This window comes from Galeopterus variegatus, unplaced genomic scaffold, assembly GCF_000696425.1.
Source record: "Galeopterus variegatus unplaced genomic scaffold, G_variegatus-3.0.2 Scaffold185, whole genome shotgun sequence".
NCBI lineage: Eukaryota > Metazoa > Chordata > Mammalia > Dermoptera > Cynocephalidae > Galeopterus > Galeopterus variegatus.
The window spans coordinates 181,794-203,153 of record NW_007726296.1 but is presented as its reverse complement, the minus strand read 5'-3'; the positions used below and the strand labels follow the sequence as shown (position 1 = coordinate 203,153).

Sequence of the window (21,360 nt, the reverse complement as noted above, 5' to 3'; positions counted from 1 at the left end):
AAAAAAAAAAAAAAAAAAAAAAAAAAAAATCAATACCAAAAAACCCCGCAATATCTAAAGCACACGGAAACAGAGTATGATAAAGCAAAGTGTGTGTGTGTGTGTGTGTGTGTGTGTGTGTGTGTGTAATAGATCTGAAGATCTGGTTTTGGGCAGGGGGACAAACTTTTGAATGGCTTCCTTTTGTACTTAGAGTGAAGTCCAAATGGCTTACCTCTCTCTCTAGGCTTCTGGGCCACTCTTGATTGTCCATGGGCCTGAGAGTATTTCCAAGAGTTCCTTCCTCTCAAGGCTTATCACAGGCCAGAACATTTCTCTTTGCTTGGAATACACTTTTCCCTGAATCTTTATCTGGCTGCCTTAGCTTTGAATCTTGGCTTAAATGTCACCTTGTTGCAAAGGCCTTCCCTGACCTCTCTTTCTGAAGTCAAGTGCTTGTTATTCATGGTTACCCCAACCGCTCTTTTCCCTCATAACATTTACGGTAAATTGACATTGTTTACTGGCTGGTTTGTTTACTTGTTCATTGCCAGTCTCTTCCACTGAACTGAAAACTCCGTGAATCAGCAGCCATCTCTGTATACCCGTTGTCCAGCACACTGCCTGATGGATCCTCAGTAAATATTTGAGGAATGAATGAAAGAGTGAGTAAGCCATAGTGGAAAGTCTTGACTTTCTCAAAGGGAGAGATTTGATAGGATGAAAGGGATAAGACAAGACTTCCCAAGTGAGAAGTATGTGAGAGCTTGGAAGGAAATGCTTCCACCAAGGTCCTGCTATGTTCTGGGCACAGTACCAAGTACTTTCCCACACACCATGTTATTTCACCTTCCTAGTCATCCTTTTTATAGATATGCAGATGAGAGCGCAAGGACTTGCCTAATTGGTCTGAGTTGACACAGTTGGGAAGTAGCAGAGCAAGCATTTCATTCATGTCTAGCTGCAAAGCTAAGTCTCAGGATAACAAATGCAGTTGTTACTGGACCAGGCAGCAGTGAAGGAGGTGGGCAAGGTGGGGATTGAGCTGTACCAGAGAGTCATGTCTCATCTAAAGGGACTGCCAGCCACAACCAGTTCCAGCTGACCAAGTGCCGTGGGGGAACTTGAGCCCAGGATGGCTAGAGCTTCCAGTTGGTCAAGAGAAGTATAAATCTGATTCTTATGGGAAGTACTTGGTTTTTAGATGTTGGAAACCAATTTTTTAAAAATTGTAAACTTTGGGAAATTAAACAAAAGTTATCCAGTGGTTGGTTTTTGCCTGCAGGTCATCCTTTGGCAAGCTCTTCTTTACAGCAGAAATGATGAGCTGGCTGGAACAGAGAATTGGTAACATGAAGAGTGGCAGTGTGTCAGGTCATTTCTAGTTCCTTTTGGTTTAGAACTAGAGAGGACCTTGGCTTGGTAGAGAATAGTCTGCTGTGCTGTAATGTGACACATGCATTCCTAAAAATTCCTACACTGTGCAAAATTGTGCAATGAAAACCACAAGACATGAAAAAAAATGGGGTTAGTGGCAAGACATGCAAAAACTTTGTGACAGCGGGTGATGGATCTCATAGAAACTGCAAGTGATTAAATACATAGTGACTACATAATTATGGCACTTTACCTTAAAAAGCCCTGTAGTTTGCTTGTGGAGGTCGGTGTAGGGAGGATTGCTTCTCATGAGCTACTGAGTGGGGATGGAGTGTGAAATCAGAGGGGACGTTGCAACAACAGATGGATGGCTGTGACTCACACCATGTGCACTGAGCCAGGTAGTCCTACACAGCTCACTCGAGGTGGGTGTCATTTTCTGTGTTCACTACTGTTTTTCACAGAAGAAACTGTGCATAAACAAACGCAAGGTTTGTATTATGCTCATGTTATTCACTAACACACCAATCACACTGGAACAGATTCATCCTTTCACAACAAGCCTTATAGCAGCTCTGACCTATGGAGAGCCTTAAAATTCACACAGAAAACGAGACATCCTTTCTTACATTACTCTCCTCCCTGCAGTTTGTTAGAGGATGAACATTTGTTTTAAGTAAAGAAAATTAAGCAATGTTTGTCTCTTGTATTAGTTTTCTAGGGATACCATAACAAATTACCACAAATAAGCCACTGGCTTAAGACAACAGAAATGTATTCTCTCACAGTTCTAGAGGCCAAAAGTCTGAAATCAGGGTATTGGCAGGCCATGCTCTCTCTGAGTGTTCTAAGAAAGCATCCTTCCTTACATTTCCCTAGCTTCTGGTGGTTGCCAGCAATGCTTGGCAGTGCTTGCTTGCTTACAGCTGCATCACTAATCTCTGCCTGCATTGGCACATGGCCTTCTTATATGGACACCAGTCACTGGATTTAGGGCCCACCCTAATCCAGTATGACCTCCTCTTAACTCAAATTACAGCTGCAAAGGCCCTATTTCCAAATAAGGTCACATTCATAGGTACTGGGGGTTTGGACTTGAACCTGTCTCTTTGGGGGATAAAATTCTACTCACAACATCTCTCCTTCACTTCTCCACAGGGGACTTAAACTTTAATGGGTTTGAATACATCTTCACAATTTGACGTTTCTTCGGTCTCATTAAAGAAAAGTCTACCTGCTAGTGTTTGTTAATAAGGTCTTTGTTTACCTAATGGTCTACTTTGGGTTTCAATAGGGTATTTGGGGGATTTTTTTTTTTTTTTTTTTGCCTACATTTTTAGTTTTTTCATGGAGGATAATAGGTGATCTCTCTAAATGGAGAACAAAAATATCTTGGGAGGGGGAAGATAAAAAGACAAAAAAATTGTAAGTAATTCATTGAATGTATGTGAGCCTGAGTCTTTGGGGAAAAAACAAAAGAATAATCTGGGCTTTAGAATATGTTATGTACAGCCGTCAAGAGCTGCTGTCCCTGTCTAGACATAGATACTCCTACCTTCCACGTCCCTACGCCAGCCCCATAACTGCCATGTCCCAACCATGAGGACTGCAGGAGAGCATAAGAGGAAATGTCATGCTAGTTACCTGTGTGTGCTCAGGTGGTGCGTGTATCATCTCCAAACACACTAGGAGCAAAGGAATTACCAGCCCAGCCCCATAACTGCCATGTCCCAACCATGAGGACTGCAGGAGAGCATAAGAGGAAATGTCATGCTAGTTACTTGTGTGTGCTCAGGTGGTGCGTGTATCATCTCCAAACACACTAGGAGCAAAGGAATTACCAGCCTTGCCTTGGTTTTAGTTGGTAATTGAAGACCCCCCTCAATCACATGACTGTGTCATTTTTTAACAGGAAAACCTGTTTAGGAAGGAAATAAGAATTGATAGATATGAAAAGGAAGTCAAACATTTTGACTTGCAGATCTCAAGGTTATGAAGGACTTTTGAACACTAACTCGTTTATCCAAGGCAGGAGTCCCTTCTGTGGCTGCTGAGAGAAGTATGTGTCAACCAGCCTGTGTCTGCAATCTGTCAATTAAGCATTGGGTAGGAAAGTTTTTTGTTTTTGTTTTTGTTTTTCCTAAAAGATGACCAGTAAGGGGATATTAAGCCTTGATTTGGTGTTGTCAGCACCACTTTCTCCCAAGTGAGCTAACTGGCCATCCCTATATAGGGATCTGAACCTGTGTCCTTGGTGTTATCAGCACCACACTCTCCCAAGTGAGCCATGGACCGGCCCTGGTAGGAAAGTTTTTTAAAAGAGAATTCCTTTCACTAGGTTTTTCTGTCTCGTGTTTTACTTTTCCTGGGCACTCTGGGTATACTATGGGTTCTAACAGTGAAAGGTACTTCCTTTTCTTCTCTCTAAAATTGTTCTTCAGCCTCAAAGATCTTTTGACCCTTCACTTGGAAGTGATGATATACTGGGGTTCATCTTCCAGCAGTCAGCTAAGAATTCATCCTTACACCTTAGGTTCCTGTTCACTGTCCCCTTGGTCTTGCACTCACTGGGCTCTCAGCCTGCAGCTTCCTCTCTTGCCTCTTTCAAGTCTTTGCTCAATGTCACTGGCTCAAAGAGGTCTTTCCTCCTAAGGTTGCCTCTCTGCCTCCTTTCCAATGTCATGTTCTGTCTATTTATTCTGCTTTTTAGTTTTCTCCATGGCACTTGCCACTGACTGACTGATATTCGTTAATATCAGTGTTTATGTATGGTCTGTTTCCGCACTAGAAGGTTAGCTCCATGAAAGCAGGACCTTTGTTTTCTTCATGTTTGTGTCCGTAGTACCTAGAATAGTACTTGACACATACTGGGCACTCAGTAAACATTTATTAAGTGATTGGATCATTTCTTGCCCGTTTTATTTTGAACCAACCAACATTGTCTGATTTTCCATATTGGGCAGTTGGCAAAGCTGTTGTGTTAGACTGAGTGAGTTTGTTGTCTGAACCTCGGGAGTTCCATTTCACAAAGTCGGTCAAGGGGTGGTACAGATACCAGACCTGCCCATAATGTGCTGTGCCATAAGAAATCGAGTTCCAGCCAGAGATGCAGTACATCTTCCCTTGCCCGAGTCCTAGCAACTGCAGCCCCGAGAGTTCTTCTTGCAGGGAGGTCTGCTGGTGTCCTGAGGAAGAGCTGGGCAGCACTGCAAGTTGGGGGCACCTGGCCTAGAAGAGAGGCAGGACACGTCTAGAACAGCTTCAAAGAACTTATAAGCAGAAATAAGAGAGGTCACTCTTGCCGTAGCAACTGTTTTTATCATGACTGATGCAGTTAAGGCAAGGACTCTGGGAGGAGGTAGGCTCTGACAGCTGTGGCTCATGATGGTGGGAATCCCTAGAGGAATCAGGGCCAGGACTTCTCTGGAGCCAGTGCCCACTGCCTTTAGTGCAGTCTTTTATTGTCTTCTCTCCAAGTGCCAGGCCCTGCCCTGGCCCTGGGCTACAGCAGTGAGTCAGATGTAGTCTCTGTCCTTAAAGATCTCAGAGTGAGTCAGGTGTGTGTCAGCAAGGGAGTCTCTGTATTCTGTGCCCGCATGGTAAAATTTTTACAGGACCTTCCCTTTAGAAATAGCCCTTCTTTAAAGTAATCATTCCCAGGTTTTCGGATTTTATGGATCAGTAGCATTCAAGAGTAAGGGTTTTCTACATTTTTTATTATGCCAGGACAAATTTTTTTTTTTAAGTTAAACCTATCATCTATTATTTATTATTCCTTCATTTTATAAAAGAAAGTGCATTTTAATTTTAAAAATAGTAGAAAATATATGAAAGTTTGTTTCTGATGAGCTCACTATTGTGTTTTATTCTCACTTCACCATGGACTGGTGAAACGGCATCTTGGACTGGCACTAACTCAAGGACTGGCGTTTGACAGTCACCACTTTTGAGCATGACCTGCAAGTGCACGGGTCTCACGATGCTCTGTGAGAGCAGCCTCCATGTTGTATCTTGTAGATTGTGACAGACCAACAGACAGGTCAGAAGATCCAAATAGTCACCGCAGTGGACGCCTCCGGATCTCCCAAACAGCAGTTTATCCTGACCAGCCCAGATGGAGCTGGAACTGGGAAGGTGATCCTGGCTTCCCCAGAAACATCCAGCGCCAAACAGCTCATATTTACCACCTCAGACAACCTCGTACCTGGCAGGATACAGGTAAGGCCTGTGACAGGTATTCGTTCTAGCACTTCTGCTGCTGAGCTTGTTTCTGACTTGTTCTTACCTTTGCCTTGGATGCCAAATCCATCCCTAGAAGGTCCTTTGGGTACTTGCAAACAGCCAGGTTGCTGCTCTGGCCAAAATGAAAACACAGCAAATGAGTTGCTAGGCCCAGAGGACAGTCAACCATAACCCGCAGAGGGGGTGGAAGTTGAGCCAGGAAAAGTCAGCAGCATGAGCAAGGAGACTGGTATGAGCAAGGTAGCACTGAAGCCACTGGAAAATTGTTCTCAACTAAGGCCACATAGTGGCAGCCCTTGGCCAGTGATATTTTAAAGCACTACCTAGGGTTGACCATAGCCAGACAAAAACTGACTTGTTCCTAACTCTTATCTCTGCCTTGTCCAGATTATTAAGCCTGGGCCCAGCTTTTCATTCTGTCCTTACTTGCTCTTATGAACTGCTGGGCTCTGGGCCCCTCAGTTCTTGTCTCCATCTCTGTCGTGGTTTTCCCTACTCTGGCAAGGCAGGATGGGTTTGGAGGCAGGAACCCCCAACTACGGGAAGGAAGGAGAAGAGCTGGCATCGAAGGAAGGTAGGATTGTTGCTCAGCATGAAGTTGGGAAGGACTGACTTTCCAAGCTTTATGCTTAGACAGCAGAGACTCAGGGCCAGTGTTCCATGGTGGGCAAGCACAAAGCACGTTTAGTCAGGGTCAAGATAGAATCCATGTTATTTGTTTTTAACTTTTTTTTTCTTTAATTTGTGATAAAATACACATAATATAAAACTAACCATCTTAACTACTTTTACGTGTATGGTTTAGTAGCATTTAGTGTGTTCACATTGTTGTGCCATCATCCATCTCTGTAGCTCTTTTCATGTTCCCAAACTGAAGCTCTGCACCTTTGAATTAATAACTTTTTCCATTCCTCCCCCCAGCCCCTGGCAGCCACCATTCTACTCTGTCTCTGATTTAACTATATCAGGTACTTCATATGGGTATAGTCATATAGTAATTGTCTTTTTGCAACTGGCTCTTCAACTTAGCACAATATCCTTAAGGTCCATCCATGTTGTAGCATGTGTCAGAATTTCCTTCCTTTTTAAGACTGAAAATATTCCCTTGTATGGATAGATTATATTTTGTTTATTCGTCTGTCACTGGACACTTGGATTGCTTCCGCCTTTGGGCTATTGCAGATAATGCTGCTAAGAATTCATGTGTTTTGGGGGGGACTCTGTTCTGTGGAGAAACTTAAGGAAGGAAATAGTTTCTTTTTTTTCTGTTTGAGCTGGGTTCAGAATACCAGTGTGTTCAGCTTTCACAGTTGTACTTTTTTTTTTTTTTTTTTTTTTTTTTAAGGATGACCGGTAAGGGGATCTTAACCCTTGACTTGGTGTTGTCAGCACCACGCTCACCCAGTGAACAACCGGCCATCCCTATATGGGATCCGAACCCATGGCCTTGGTGTTACCAGCACCGCACTCTCCCGAGTGAGCCACGGGCCGGTCCACACAGTTGTACTTTTGAGACACCTTATACTGCACTTAGTAAATACTGGCTCATCCTTCCTTTCCCAGAGTACATTCTGATCATCTGAAATCAGAATTCTTCCTTGCTTGCCTGTTTTTATTTTTCTCTTTTTCTTTTTTAGTTAATTAATATATTATTATTTACATTTTAAGATGTTGCAGAGCAGTTGGGGGGAGGGGAAAAGAGAGGAGGACAGGGTGGGAGGAAGAAGAGGGGGGCATAGTTGAGGCCATTGGTACCCCCCTCATTCTGGCAGGGGAACCCAGGGGGCTTCCGGCAGTGGCTCTGTGGTCATCCCTGGGCTGGATGAGGATGTTGCGGGGGTGTGGATGAGGCACTTAGCCCACCCCACCCCACCTCAGATCAGGAGCCCAGGGTGCTTCTAGCAGTGACTCAGTTGTTGCTGGGCTGGATGTAGACAGGGAGGGGGAGGGTGGCTGAGGCCCTCAGTCCCCCACCCTGGTTTGGGAACCTGGGGGGTTTCTGGTCCTTCTAGGTTTTATAGGTGTTCTTTGGTGGTATTAGACCTTTACTGGTTAATATCAGAACTTGGTCTCTGATCTGTGGGTTTTTTGTTTTTTCTTTCAGTTCTGTGTTTGATTATTCACTATTCCCACCACTTAAACTCTGCACTAGAACTAATTTGTTGTCCTTTGCTTACTTCTAAAATGGAGGAACTTCCAGTGGGAACCAGCATTTGAGCCCTGCGGTTGAAATAAATTGCTGCTTTGCTGCCGATTTTGGGGGGAAGGCTTTTTGTGTGCCTCGGGTTTTAATTGTTGACCTCGTAAGCACTTCTGGGTCTTGTGAGGTCCAGTACACCTGGGTTGTGTGGAAATTCTGGGCTGGGCCTGAGTCTTTTCAGGAAACTGCACCCCCTGCAGTTCTATATTCCTGACCAGTCTCCACTGAGTGGTCCTGTGCTGATTGGGGGGCAGATCACCTGTCTGTGATATGCCCCAATGTTCTCCCAGTGGCCTGCCTCCCCCACCCCCTGCACTCCAAACACTTCAATGGGACAGGACATGCCTGGTCCCTTATGATGACTTACCAGCCTTGGAGTGGCTCCTTTTTTCAGTTTCTGTGGCCCCTTGCTCCTATGTGGGTCCACGGGAACTCTGTTAGTCATCTTGCTAGGCTTGGAGCCCCCAAGACCCTCTTCTCCCCTGCCACTTCCAAGCAACTTCATACAAAGGGCACAGCAGCGGCTTATGCCAGCTCTTGCTCCGTGTGCTCACCAGGGCCAGCTGTGGAGTGGTCAGGACTCAAAACAGGGCGATCCTTTCTTTCTCTCAACCTGGCTTCTCCTGCCTTCATGAATTCTGTAGGTCTCTCTTCCTCTTCACCTGAGCTCTAGTAGGCCTAGCTTGGCAGTCATTGCTTTTTAATAGTTGTAAATTGGTTGTGGGAGAAGGTGAAGCTGGGGACCATCTATTCCACCATCTTGATCAGAAGTGTCCTTCCTGCTTGCTTATTTAGAGTACTCCTTGTTTGTGAAAGGATGGCTGTTTATTCTGTTACATGTTTCACAAGAGGTGATTCTACATAATGATTTCTGTATATGTTCTCACCATGAGTAAATCATTTTAAAGCTTATTATTGATTCAAATTCAAGTACATTTTCTGTGTTCTTGTGTTTGTTTGGTTTTGGTTTTGAATTTTTTTTTTTTTTTTTTTTTGCAATATGAGGACCACGTGCACATCACAAGTACATTTTTTTTTTTTTCCCAACTGGTAAAGGGATCATAACCCTTGGCTCAGTGTTGTTTGTACCACGCTCAGCCAGTGAGCACACTGGCCATCCCTATATAGGATCTGAACCTGCGGCATCGGTGCTATCAGTACTGCACTCTCCCAAGTGAGCCACGGGGCCGGCCGCACAAGTACGTTTTTTTTTTTTTTTTTTTTTTTTTTTTTTGTCTTTTTGTCTTTTTCCGTGTCCGGCAACGGATCGCAACCCTCAGTGTTGCCCCCGTACCGGACCGGGGACCAGCAACGGGATTGCAACCCTCGGCGTTGCTCCCGCGCCTCGCTCAGCCAGTGAGCGGGAACCGGTCTGTATGTGGGATCCGAACCCTCGGGCGGGAGCGCCGCCACACTTCCCAAGCAGCGCACTATCCAGTGCACCACCGGGCCGGCCCGAAGTACGTTTTTTAATAACAGCTATTTTTCACTTTCTCATATTGATATCAGTTACACTATTCTCCCAGATGAGTAGCACTGTTTGTCACCTAGAAAGTCACCTACAAATAAGGGGGAAATAGCAGGTTTCAGAGGTCATCTATTCCTGACCTTCCAGCACCAGCTGCCTTAAGAGAGACCTAGTTATTTAATAATAAAAACTTGGTTGTTTCCTGCCAAAATCATCTCTCTGCCTGCATTCATGTAGTTTTATGAGAATAGAGAGACAGCCAGAAAAACCTTAAATATCTTTATTTTGCAGCATCTGTGTGTGATTCCTCACATGGACTCCAATCTTGGTGGTTATAGTAGCCAGATAGGAGAGTAGGTCATTGAAAATCATGACCTGACCCTGGAAAACCACCCACCTGAAGGGGCACAGTCCAGATGAGCAACAAGGCCAGTCGGGATGACAGATTCAGTTGTCAGCTGGAATTTTCCCACTTCTGCCCAGAATTCTCCCTCTTAGAAACCCAAGATTAGGAATTTACAGTTAAATATTACTTTGCTTAGTGATCTCGTTTTTCATTGGCATCCTGTTTGTTTCCTGATTTCTCTTAGATCGTCACGGATTCTGCTTCTGTGGAGCGTCTGCTGGGGAAGGCGGAAGTCCAGCGGCCCCAGGTGGTAGAGTACTGTGTGGTCTGTGGCGACAAAGCCTCTGGTATGTAGTGCCCAGTTATGCCTCATGAACCTACAGCAGTAACTAACAGTTGTGGGGTGCAGCAGGGCACGAGTTAATTTAGAAAGAACATCTTCTGTAGGTTTGTGGGTTTCAAACATGAACTCCACTTTTCTTGTTTGGAGTAGTGATATAAATAAGCAAAGCAGTTTGTCAGATTATTAGAATCAAAAGGAAAAGTCAAGCTGTTTTTGTGATTTGAAAATTTTGGTTGAGTGTCTAGTATTTATGTGCTACTAAGAAAGTCATTTCTTTAATCTAATTAATATTTTTACAGTGCTTTGCTGTTTCACAAGATGAGGTTTTTGTATAATCCCCCATCTCATCCTGTTACTGTATCATCCCCTTACTGTAACCCAGTGTGATAAACTGTTGTATGGAGGAGGAGGAAGCATGTGATTCTGGCTAGAGTCCCAGGGATAGGGAAGGCCCCACAGAGGCAGTCACACCTGGGAGCTTTGGTGGTTGAGCATGTGCATGTTGGGAGAAGCAGAAAAAGGGAATTTCAGTGAGTGGAGCCAGGGCCCAGGGAGTTTAATGTCAATACCCACAGTGTCTTTAGGGGAAGAGCTCATGGGCTTCCATGGTTAGGATGTGGGTGAAGGGAGACTGGAGAAGATGTCTGGTCCAAAAGTTCAGACTTCGGGGGGCCGGCCCGTGGCTCACTCGGGAGAGTGCGGTGCTGATAACACCAAGGCCGCGGGTTCGGATCCCATATAGGGATGGCCGGTTGGCTCACTGGCTGAGCCTGGTGCTGACAACACCAAGTCAAGGGTTAAGATCCCCTTACCGGTCATCTTTTAAAAAAAACAAACAAAAGTTCAGACTTTGGTTTGCTAGCACTACAGAGCCATAGAAAGTAAGTGAGGCAGGCAAGTTGGAATTTCTAGAGAAGTATTTCTATTTCTGTGAGGAATGTCATTGGTATTTTGATTGGGATTCCACTGAATCTATAGATTTCTTTCGGTAATATGGACATTTTGAGGATATTAATTCTTCTAACCCATGAACAGGGATGTCTTTCTGTATATTTGTGTCTTCAATTTCTTTCACCTATGTTTTTGTTGTAGAGCTATTTCACCTCCTTGTTTAAATTTACTCCTAGGTATTTCAGTTTTTTGGTAGCTATTATGAAAGGGGTTACTTTCTTGATTTCTCCTTCAGATATTTCATTATTGGCATATAGGAATGCTATTAATTTTTGTGTGTTGATTTTGTATCCTGCCACTTTACTGAATTCATTTATTCTAATAATTTTTTGGTGAAGTCTTCAGGGTTTTCTGTATATATGATCATGTCATCTGCATTCTGTTTTATTTTATTTTTGATACTTGCCGGTACTGGGATGCAAACCCTTGACCTTGGCATTACAACACAGTGCTCTCACCAGCTGAGCTAACTGGCCAGCTCTCATCTTCTGCAAATAGGGATGGTTTGACTTCCTCTTTTCTGATTTGGATGCCCTTTTTTGCTTTTTTTGCCTTATTGCTCTGGCTAGAACTTCCACTACTATGTTGAAAAAAATGGGGGAAAGTGGGCATTCTTTTCTTGTTCTAGATCTTAGAATAAAGGCCTTCAATTTTTGTCCATTCAATATGATATTAGCTGTGGGTTTTTCATATATGGCCTTTATCGTGTTGAGGTACATTCCTAATTTGCTGAGTGTTTTTATCACGAAGGGGTGTTGGATTTTATCAAATGTTTTTTCTGCATCTTTTGAAGTAATCATGTAATTTTTTTCCTTCATTCTGTTGATGTGATGGTTCACATTTATTGATTTGCATATGTTGAACCATCCTTGCATCCCTGAGATGAATCCCACTTGATCATCGTGAATAATCTTTTCAGTGTGTTGTTGGATTCTGCTCACTAGTATTTTGTTGAGGATTTTTGAATGTATGTTCATTAGGGATATCGGACCATGGAAATACAAAGGATCATAAGAAACTTATGTTATTTTTTAGTTTTATTTTTTTGTTTGTGTCTTTTTCTGGTTTTGGTAGGAGGTTAATGCCAGCCTCATGGAATATGTTTGGAAGTATTTCCTCTTCTTCAATTTTGCAGACAAGTTTGAGAAGAATAGGTATTAGTCCTTATTTAAATGTTTGGTAGAATTTGGCAGTGAGCTTTCTGGGTTTTCTTTGGGATACTTTTTACTACTGCATCAATCTCATTACTCATTATTGGTCTGTTTAGGTTTTCTAATTCTTCTTGATTCAACCTTGGTAAGTTTAACGTATCCAGGAATTTATCCATTTCTTCCAGGTTTTCAGTGTGTTAGTGTATAGTTGTTTTTAATAGTTTCTTATGATCCTTTATATTTCCGTGGTATCAGTTATAATGTCTTCTTATTCATTTCTGATTTTATTTATTTGAGGCTTCTCTCTTTTTCTCTTCATTAGTCTAGGTAAAGGTCTGTCAATTATGTTTATCTTTTCTAAAAACCAACTTTTTTTTACCTTTTGTATTGTTTTTTAATCTCTAATACATTTATTTCTGCTCTGATCTTTGTTATTTCTCTCCTTCTACTAATTTTGCGTTTGGTTTGTTCTTGTTTTTCCAGTTCCTTGAGGTGTAACATTAGGTCATTTATTTGAAGTCTTTCTACTTTTCTGATGTAGGTATTTATTGCTATAAACTTCTGTCTTACAACTGCTTTTGCTACATCTCATAGGTTCTGGTATGTTGTGTTTTCATTTGTCCCCAGGAATTTTTCAATTTCTTTTTAATTTCTTCTTTGACCCGTTCATTGTTTAGGAGCATGTTTAATTTCTGTGTATTTGTACAGTTTCCAAAGTCCTTTCTGGTTTTCTTTCTTTCTTTCTTTCTTTCTTTCTTTCTTTTTTTTTTTTTTTTTTTTTTTTGGCAGCTGGCTGGTACAGAGATCAAACCCTGGACACTGGTGTTATCAGCATCACATTCTAACCACCTGAGCTAACTGGCCAGCCCCTGTCCTTTCTGTTATTGATTTCTAGTTTTATTCCATTGTGGTCAGACAGGATAGTTGGCATGATCTCAGTTTTTTAAAACTTGTTGAGAGTTGTTTTGTGACCTAACATACTCTCTAGTCTAGAGAATGTTCCATGTGCTACTGAGAAAAGTGTGTGTTCTGCAGCTGTTGGATGAAATGTTCTATAAATGTCCATTAAGTCTCATCAGTCTAGAGTACAGACTAACTATAATGTTTCTCAGTTAATTTTCTATCTGGATGATCTGTCCTTTGCTGAAAGTGGAGTATTAAAGTCCCCAACTATTATTGTATTGGAATCTATTTCTCCCATTAGGTCTAGCATTATTTGCCTTATATATTTGGGTGTTCTGATGTTGGGTGCATATATATTTAGAATTATAATATCATCTTGTTGAACTGATGTCTTTATCATTATGTAACGATCTTCCTTACCTTTTTTTACTTTCCTTGGCTTGAGGTTTATTTTATGTGATATAAGTATAACTACTCCTGCTCTTTTTTGATTTCTATTTGCATGAAATATCTTTTTCCATTCCTTCACTTTCAGTTGATATGTGTCCTTATGGGTGAAGTGAGTGTCTTGTAGGCAGCATATTGTTGGTTCTTGTTTTATAATCCATTCAGCCACTCTGTGCCTTTAAATTGGGGGACTTACTCCATTAACATTTAGAGGGTTTTTTCCTTGGTTTTTTGTTGGTTTGTTTGTTTTGGGGGGTTTTGGTGGCTGGCCAATACAGGGATCCAAACCCTTGACCTTGGTGTTATAACACATGCTCTAATCAACTGAGCTAACCAGCCAGCCTAGAGTTGTTATTGATACATAGAGACTTGTTACTACCATTTTGTTACTTTTTTACTTGTTGATTTGTAGATCCTTTCTCCCTTTTTTCTGGTCTTACTGTCTTTCTTTGTGATTAAATGTTTTTTTCTAGTAGTGTATTTTGATTTCTTGCTATTGATTTTTAGTATGTCTAGTATAGGTTCTCGTATTACGGTTACTCTGAGGCTTACAAAAACATGGTATAGTAATAACAGATTATCTTAAACTGAAAACAACTTAGCTTTGATCACTAAGAAAGGAAGAAACAAAAGCCAGCTCTACACTTTGACATCATTCCCCCCCTTTTTGACATTTTGTTGTTTCAAGTTACATCTTACAATATTGTCTGTCTCTTATACAGTTGTTGAGTTTATTATCTTATTGAGTTTGTCCTTTAGTCTTTTTTTCTTTTGTCCTTTAGTCTTCGTAGTGAGGATGTAAGTGGTTTATTCACCAATCTTACAACATTACAGCATTCTGTGAATGTCAGTGTCCTACTTTACTAGTGAGTTTTATACCTTCAAATGGTTTCTTGTTACTTTTAGCATCATCTTCATTCAGCTTGAAGAACTCCTTTAGCATGTCTTGTAAAGCAGGTCTAGTGTTAATGAATTTCATTAGCTTTTTGTCTGGGAAAGACGTTATTTCTCCTTCATATTCGAAGGTTAGTTTTGCTGTTTTGCTGGATACAGAATTCTTGGTGGACAGTCTTTTTCCTTCAGCACTTAGGATATATCATCCCACTCTCTCCTGGCCTGTCAGGTTTCTACTGAGAAATCCACTGAGAATCCTATTGGGGCTTCTTTGAATGTTATGTGTTTCTTTTCTCTTGCTACTTTCAGTGTTCTTTCTTTGTCTTTGGTTTTTGATTATTTGATTACAATGTCCCTTTGGATTGAATTTGATTGGTAACCTCTGATCTTCCCATACCTGGATGCTATCATTTTTCTCCGTACTTGAAACATTGTCAGCCATTATTTCCTTAAATATGCTATCTAGCTCTCCTCTTTTTTCATCTTCTTTGGGTTCACCAATTATGTGGAAGTTATTTTACAATTCTGTTTCATTTTTTCTTACCTCTTTTTTTTGCTCCTCTGATTGGATAATTTCCTATGTTCTGCATTCAAGCTCAGCGATTCTTTATTTTGTTTGATCAAGTCTGCTGTTGGAGCTTTCAATCAAGTTTTTCAGTTCTGATAATGTATTCTTTATTTCTGTAATGCCTATTTGATTTTATTTAATTGGTTCTATTTTTTGTCAAGTTTTTTGTTCTGCTCCTGGATTGTTTTCCAAATATCATTTAATTTTTTTTTTTTCCCTTTTTGTCTTTTTTCGTGACCGGCAAGGGATCGCAACCCTCAGTGTCGCGCCCGTACTGGACCGGGACCGGCAATGGGATCGCAACCCTCGGTGTTGCTCCCGCACCTCGCTCAGCCAGTGAGCGGCCGGTCTGTATGTGGGATCCGAACCCTCGGCGGGAGCGCCGCCGCACTTCCCAAGCGGCGCACTGTAGCAGTGCGCCACCGGGCCGGCCCTCATTTAATTTTTTTAATCTATATTTTCTTGCGACTCCCTGAACATCTTTAAGAGGATTATTCTGAATTCTCTGTTAGACATTTCATAAATCCGCTGTTTTTCTGGGTCCATTTCTGGCACTTGTTGGCTTCCTTTGGTGGTGTTATATTTCTCTGTTCTTTCTTGATATTTGTGTCTTTACGTTGCTGACTGGACATTTGAGTAGATGGCCACATCTTCCACTTTTTATAGGTGTTCTTTAGTGGTGTTAGACCTTTCATGCTAAATGTCAGAACTTTGTCTCTGATCTGTGGTTTTTTTCCCCCTTCCGTGGTAGATTAATAGCCACCACCACCACTTAAAATTGCACTGGAACTAATTTCCTGTCCTGTGATTAATTCCCATATTGGAGGAAACTTCCTGCAGCACTGGAACTTGAACTCTGTGCCTGTGCTAAATTGCTGTCTTGGTGTTGTTTATTAGACTGTGAAAAACTTTTTGTAAGGACCAGATTTTAAATGTTAGCCTTTTAGTCACTTCCAGGTTATGTGGGGTAACCACAAGCACCACTGGGCTGTGTGGAAATTCTGACCCAAGACCAAGCCTTTCCCACTAACTATGCCCTCTATAGTTCTATTGCACTCACCAGTCTTCGTTGTATGGCACACATGCTAATCAGAAGGCATATCAGTTGTCTACACTGCTCCCTGATGCACCCCTGGTGGCTTGCCACCACCAACCACTCCCTTGCTGACATTATACACTTTTGCCTGCGTGAGTCCCTCATGAACACTCGTCAAGCTCTGGGTGATTTCTTCCACCTGTTGGCTATGGCCCCTCCCTCCTATGTGCGCATAGGAGAAGCTTGTGAGCAGCCTTGCCAGCCTAGGAAATGGGATCGTGCACTTTGAAGTGTTTTGCTCTGTTTTGTTTTGTTGGTGTTTGTTTTGCTTTGTTTTTTTGTTTTTGCCAGTGGTCACATCACCCTTCTCTCTTGCAGATTCCAAGTAGCTTCACACAAAGAGTGCTGCTGTGTACCATCTTTAGGTAGCTGCTCTATGAGCATCTGTGGCTGATGGGGGTAATTCCTCCTCCCACTCACCGCGGCTTTCCACACCTTCGTGGGCTCGGGTTCTCTCCTCCTCTTCCCCCAAGTTCCAGTGATCACAGGATGGCAGTTTTTGTGTTTTAATAGTTGTAAATTGATCAGTTGGGGAGGGGAGCAGTGTCGGGATTGTCTGTTCTGTCATCTTGGTGACATCACCCTTAGCATAACTACTCTTAAAAGGACAAAATTGAGATCCTCCAAATACAGACTTGGGAAGTGGTTCCTCATACTAGAGCTTAGGACAGTGGGATCATCTGTAGCCTCCATAAATGATAATCCTGTGAAATATGTCCTCTCGAACAATGTAGCTATGAAATTGGGTTGTATAAACAAGACAGAACCAGAAGAGCATATCCATGGTTACTCCCAGCTAGAAATAAATGAGGTGTAATATGTGTGAAAGCACTTTGTAAACTAGGAAGGGTAAACTGAAATGGGGTGCTTTTTAATGTCACTGGTAGTTGGAATTTAGAGATAACAGGGTAAACAAGATTAGAAAGATGAACTGCGTTTAATATGTATATTCCTAGGACTATGTTGCTAGAAGGATCTGAGTAGCTAACCCAAGCAAGCCATATAGTAACCCTCCTTCCCTTGGTCCCAGTCCCCATGCTTCTTCCTCTTACTGTTCTGCTTCCCCCAGGGGAAGTCTAGGGCCCAGGACTTGAATCAGAGAGAGGGAGTAAATGCAGGAGTCAGACCCTGAGTGCTAAACTAGCACATGCATGTGTCTGCTGCATGCCGCTCTGGAAGGAGAGGGGATCTGAGCGGCTTCACAAGCCCAGGTCTGCAGGGCAAGAACCAGGTGTGCACAAGTGGACAGTGAAGTTCAGTGCTCATTTGTGGTTCAGACCACGTGCTAGCTGCTTTGTATGCTAAGAGCATTTGTATTCTAAGGCCATGCCATTTGCCGGTTGTCCTGGGACCTGTCTCAGCTTCAGTTTTACATCATTACCTCACAAGGCTCCTTTAAAGATTGTAGAGAAATTATGTGAAGGACATGGCCATTATGATTAATGCTCAGGCCTGCCGTTATCCATGTGGCTGTTGGCATGTGACAGTCTACATACCAACCATTTTGATAGACTTACCTTCAAAACGGGGCCCTTGCCAGATCACCTCTTCTCTTGGCAAACTGCTTCATGGACTCTTTTTCCTTTCAGGTCGTCACTATGGGGCTGTCAGTTGTGAAGGTTGCAAAGGTTTCTTCAAAAGGAGTGTGAGGAAAAATTTGACCTACAGCTGCCGGAGCAACCAAGACTGCATCATCAATAAACATCACCGGAACCGCTGTCAGTTTTGCCGGCTGAAAAAATGCTTAGAGATGGGCATGAAAATGGAATGTGAGTAACAATATTTTAAAAAACGACATGAGTAAGCCAAAAGTTCATTAGAAAAGGTTTCTGTACCTAGCCTTAAGATACTTTAAAAAAAAATATCCACTCAGGCTTCATTTTGGTAAAGTTGGTACCAAGTTGAACTCCCACTCCACCAGTGAAGAGCTGGGAGGCCTACGGAAAAATACAGCTGCTCTCACCCACAGGTGCTCGTTTGTGAGCTAGAACTCCTGACCTTCCTCCTGTGTTGCTCCTAAGGACTGAATGAGCCTCCTTTTTTTTTTTTTCTTTTTGATGGCTAGGCATTACAGGGATCGGGCCCTGGACCTTGGTGTTATTAGTTCTGTGCTCTAATCAACTGAGCTAACCAGCCGGCCATGAATGAGCCTACTTTTACTTGCTGTTTTCTTAGTCCCTGTACCTTCCTTTGGGGCTAGACCTTCTGCCAAGCTTCTGAGCAGCTGGGATTCTGAAAGGGAGAGCTGTTGACCAAAGGTATGGGGCAGCCCAAAGGTCTCAAGCCCCTCCTCTCAGTTCCTGTAGCTAGAATTTTGGGGGTTAGGAATTCCAAACCCAGACCATCATCCACAAGGACCAGTCAGCACGGGGGTCGATTCCCTTGTTAGTGGTGAAAACATGAAGACCAGGATCCAAGACAGGCAGGGAAGAGAAATCCAAGGAGAGTGGAATTGGGCTCTCAATCTACAGGAAGAAAGTGGAGGTTAGCAGAGGTGGGGCACATACTCAACCTGGCAGGGCTGGAGGCCCTAGACCCAGCACTGCAGGCTCCTGCTGAGGGTGCTGCATGATTCTTTCATCTTCTGCATGTTCCCTAAGAAGACTGAAAACAAACACATTTCAGTATTGGTGTTTGCATTTCTGGGAACAGGAAACTGCAAAATTCATTGGGGAGCAAATGGAAATGTGTTCTTTGAGAAATTAAAGTATCAACCTAATTTCTGCCTTGTGTGATGTTTTTATTTTATCCAGCAATATTGCTTTTTCCCCAAAGTGAATAAATACATCACTGACTTGGTGTGAGACTGGCCCATATTGCCAGGCTGTCCTCTTTCTCAACAGTGAATATTTTTACTCAGAGCAATGACTGACATCACTTTTTTGCAGTCACAGCTATAGCTGCGAAATTAAGACCCAATTGGATTTCAGTTTGGTTAGCAGGATATCTGAATTCCAGTCTCTGGGGTTCATTGCCTCTTTCTTTTTAAAAGTTTTCATTTTCTTTAGCTTCTCTGGCATGTATACTTGTTCTTATACTAGATTGCTGTAGCAGGAGATTGCTAGTGCAGAAAAACATTGATATCTATTAAACAGTTTGCAAAAGCTCTTCAGGCTTGAGTTGGAAATTAGAAAGGGTCTGCTACAGTTTGTGGCATAGGACAAACTCTCTGTTAAGGTCCCATTTGAAGATGGAGATTTATTGTCCTGGAGAGTCCCTTTTGTTAGCAGCAGTAAGTGAAAACCCAGAGGGTTCCATGTGGGTCTCCACAAGCTACACAGGTGCAGTGCTGCAGTTTCTCCCTGTGCAAGCAGCACCTGCCATCTTTAGCTCTTTTTTATGTCTTTAGATTTGACATGGCATTGTTTGACTTTGACCCCTTTTCTCCTTTGGCTAAAAAGTCCACTGTGAAAACTGAGCTAGGGAAATCCAGAACCGGAGCTTACCATTCCTACAGTAATGGATTTACAAAGAAAGACCCCTTATTTTACCATGAGGGACATAGTTTTTATTGATTTGAATCTTCTCTCTAAACACGAGTATTTATGTTGTGATTTAAGCTGTGCAGAGTGAGCGGAAGCCCTTTGATGTGCAACGGGAGAAACCAAGCAATTGTGCTGCTTCAACTGAGAAAATCTATATCCGGAAGGACCTGAGAAGTCCTCTGATAGCCACTCCCACATTTGTGGCCGACAAAGACGGAGCAAGGTCAGTCCCTTGTTCTCACAAAGGGCAGTGCTGCTGTCAGCCTTTGGAGCTGATAGAGGAAGCACGGGTCCTCCTGGGAAGGGTGCTTATGTGGCTCCCGCCCACCTGCCTCAGCCTCCAGCCTTGTCTTGCCTCGTTCTACCTCTCTGGAGCTGCTCAACCACACCTCTGGACAGTCCTGAGGATGCCTGATTTAAGAGGGGGTCAGAAACTCTCCTGTCTCAGAAGCTTGGATTATGCCCTGCAGTTCAGGCACCATTCATACAGGAAAACAGTTGTTCTGTAGTTCAAGAGTAGGGCTTTTTTTTGCAGTACAGACAAAAGCCTGAGGTGAGGTGAGGTCCCAGGTAGTGCTACAAGTTGATTTGTTTTCAATGTAATCTATTGAACTTAGAAGGAACAGAAAGAGGGAAAACAAGAAATCCAGAATGTGTCATAGGGAAAACTGGAGTTGAGGATGCCTTAGTGATTTCTCTGAAAATCAAGTTAACTTTTTTGGCAGCATGGCCACGGTCTGCAGTCATTCTGGAGAACCCCAGGGTATGTGCATTGTGTTTCATCCTATTTCAGGCTGTAGACCCAACTTTGTGCACATCTCATTGCAGAGAGAAGGGAAGCTGTTAGTTACTCGGTGGCCGAGTCTAGTTAGAGTTTTTCTACTGTTCAGACAGCTTTGCAAATGTGGAAGGGACGGGTAAATGCAGCGTGATCATACTGTGCATAAAATGTTGGAAGCTACTCTGGGTTTCTTTATGTCTTAAATAGACAAACAGGTCTTCTTGATCCAGGGATGCTTGTGAACATCCAGCAGCCTTTGATACGTGAGGATGGTACAGTTCTTCTGGCCACGGATTCCAAGGTGATGTTTGTTCTCTACTCGTGCTTCCTCTCCTCCTCTATCTGGACAGTGCAGGCCACTTCTCTACTGTGTGCCCCACCTTCTTCTTGACCTTCAGAGACCACACTGAAAGCATAACCTTCTGTGTCTCCATTTGCTGCTGCTTGTGCTACAGCTACCCTGGGATTTGTTTTAAGCATGCTGATGGCTTTTCAGAAATCTGTGTCAGGGCTGGCTGGTCATAGTCATTGTAACATGTCAGAGTCTAGACTTCAATTCAGTAGATATTCTGTGGTTCTGTTCTCTATTAAGATTTTTTTTCCTCATATACACATCGACAAACTATTAGCATGCTGAGAAAATAGCTACTTATCCCAAGATGGCCTTTTGCAAAAACTCCAGTTTCTTTTTTTTTTTTAATTTTAACATTAATTTGTACATTTTTATGGGGTACAGCCCAGTTCCTTTTCATTAGATGCTCTTCAGGAGGAAGTTCAGCCAGGATTCTAACAATTCTAAAGCTTTGCTACAGCAAATCAGCCATAGGGAATTTAATTTCCTGTATGCGGAGATATTTGTCAATCCAAGAGGGAGAGACAACTGGTTAGCTCCTGTGACGATAACCAAGGAGGAGGGTTTTATCCAGCCAAGGCAACCCATTGTTTTTCTTGTCTTGTTTCTGATGTAAACTAAGTAATGAGAAAGTAGTAGCAAGCCACAGCTCTGAGGGTGACTCGGTACCCGAGAGCGCTGGCATTGCTGCTGCCCAGAGCCAGAGCAAGGCCTGCAGGCTCTCTTCTGATCTGGCACACGCACATCTATGCACATACTTGGTACGCTATGGAAGGT

The 21,360-nt window shown here is 42.7% G+C and overlaps 1 protein-coding gene across 3 annotated transcripts in view; it reads left to right on the top strand.

Moving 5' to 3' along the window:
* Positions 1 to 21,360, top strand: part of NR2C2 (nuclear receptor subfamily 2, group C, member 2) — a 49,688-nt gene that overhangs the window by 14,702 nt on the left and 13,626 nt on the right. For all 3 annotated transcript variants that reach the window (XM_008564344.1, XM_008564339.1, XM_008564349.1), the window contains exons 3-7: positions 5,374 to 5,574; positions 9,857 to 9,959; positions 17,555 to 17,734; positions 19,526 to 19,673; positions 20,439 to 20,532. In XM_008564344.1, coding sequence (XP_008562566.1) covers positions 5,374 to 5,574; positions 9,857 to 9,959; positions 17,555 to 17,734; positions 19,526 to 19,673; positions 20,439 to 20,532 — 726 coding nt within the window. The remainder of the gene's footprint in view (positions 1 to 5,373; positions 5,575 to 9,856; positions 9,960 to 17,554; positions 17,735 to 19,525; positions 19,674 to 20,438; positions 20,533 to 21,360) is intronic.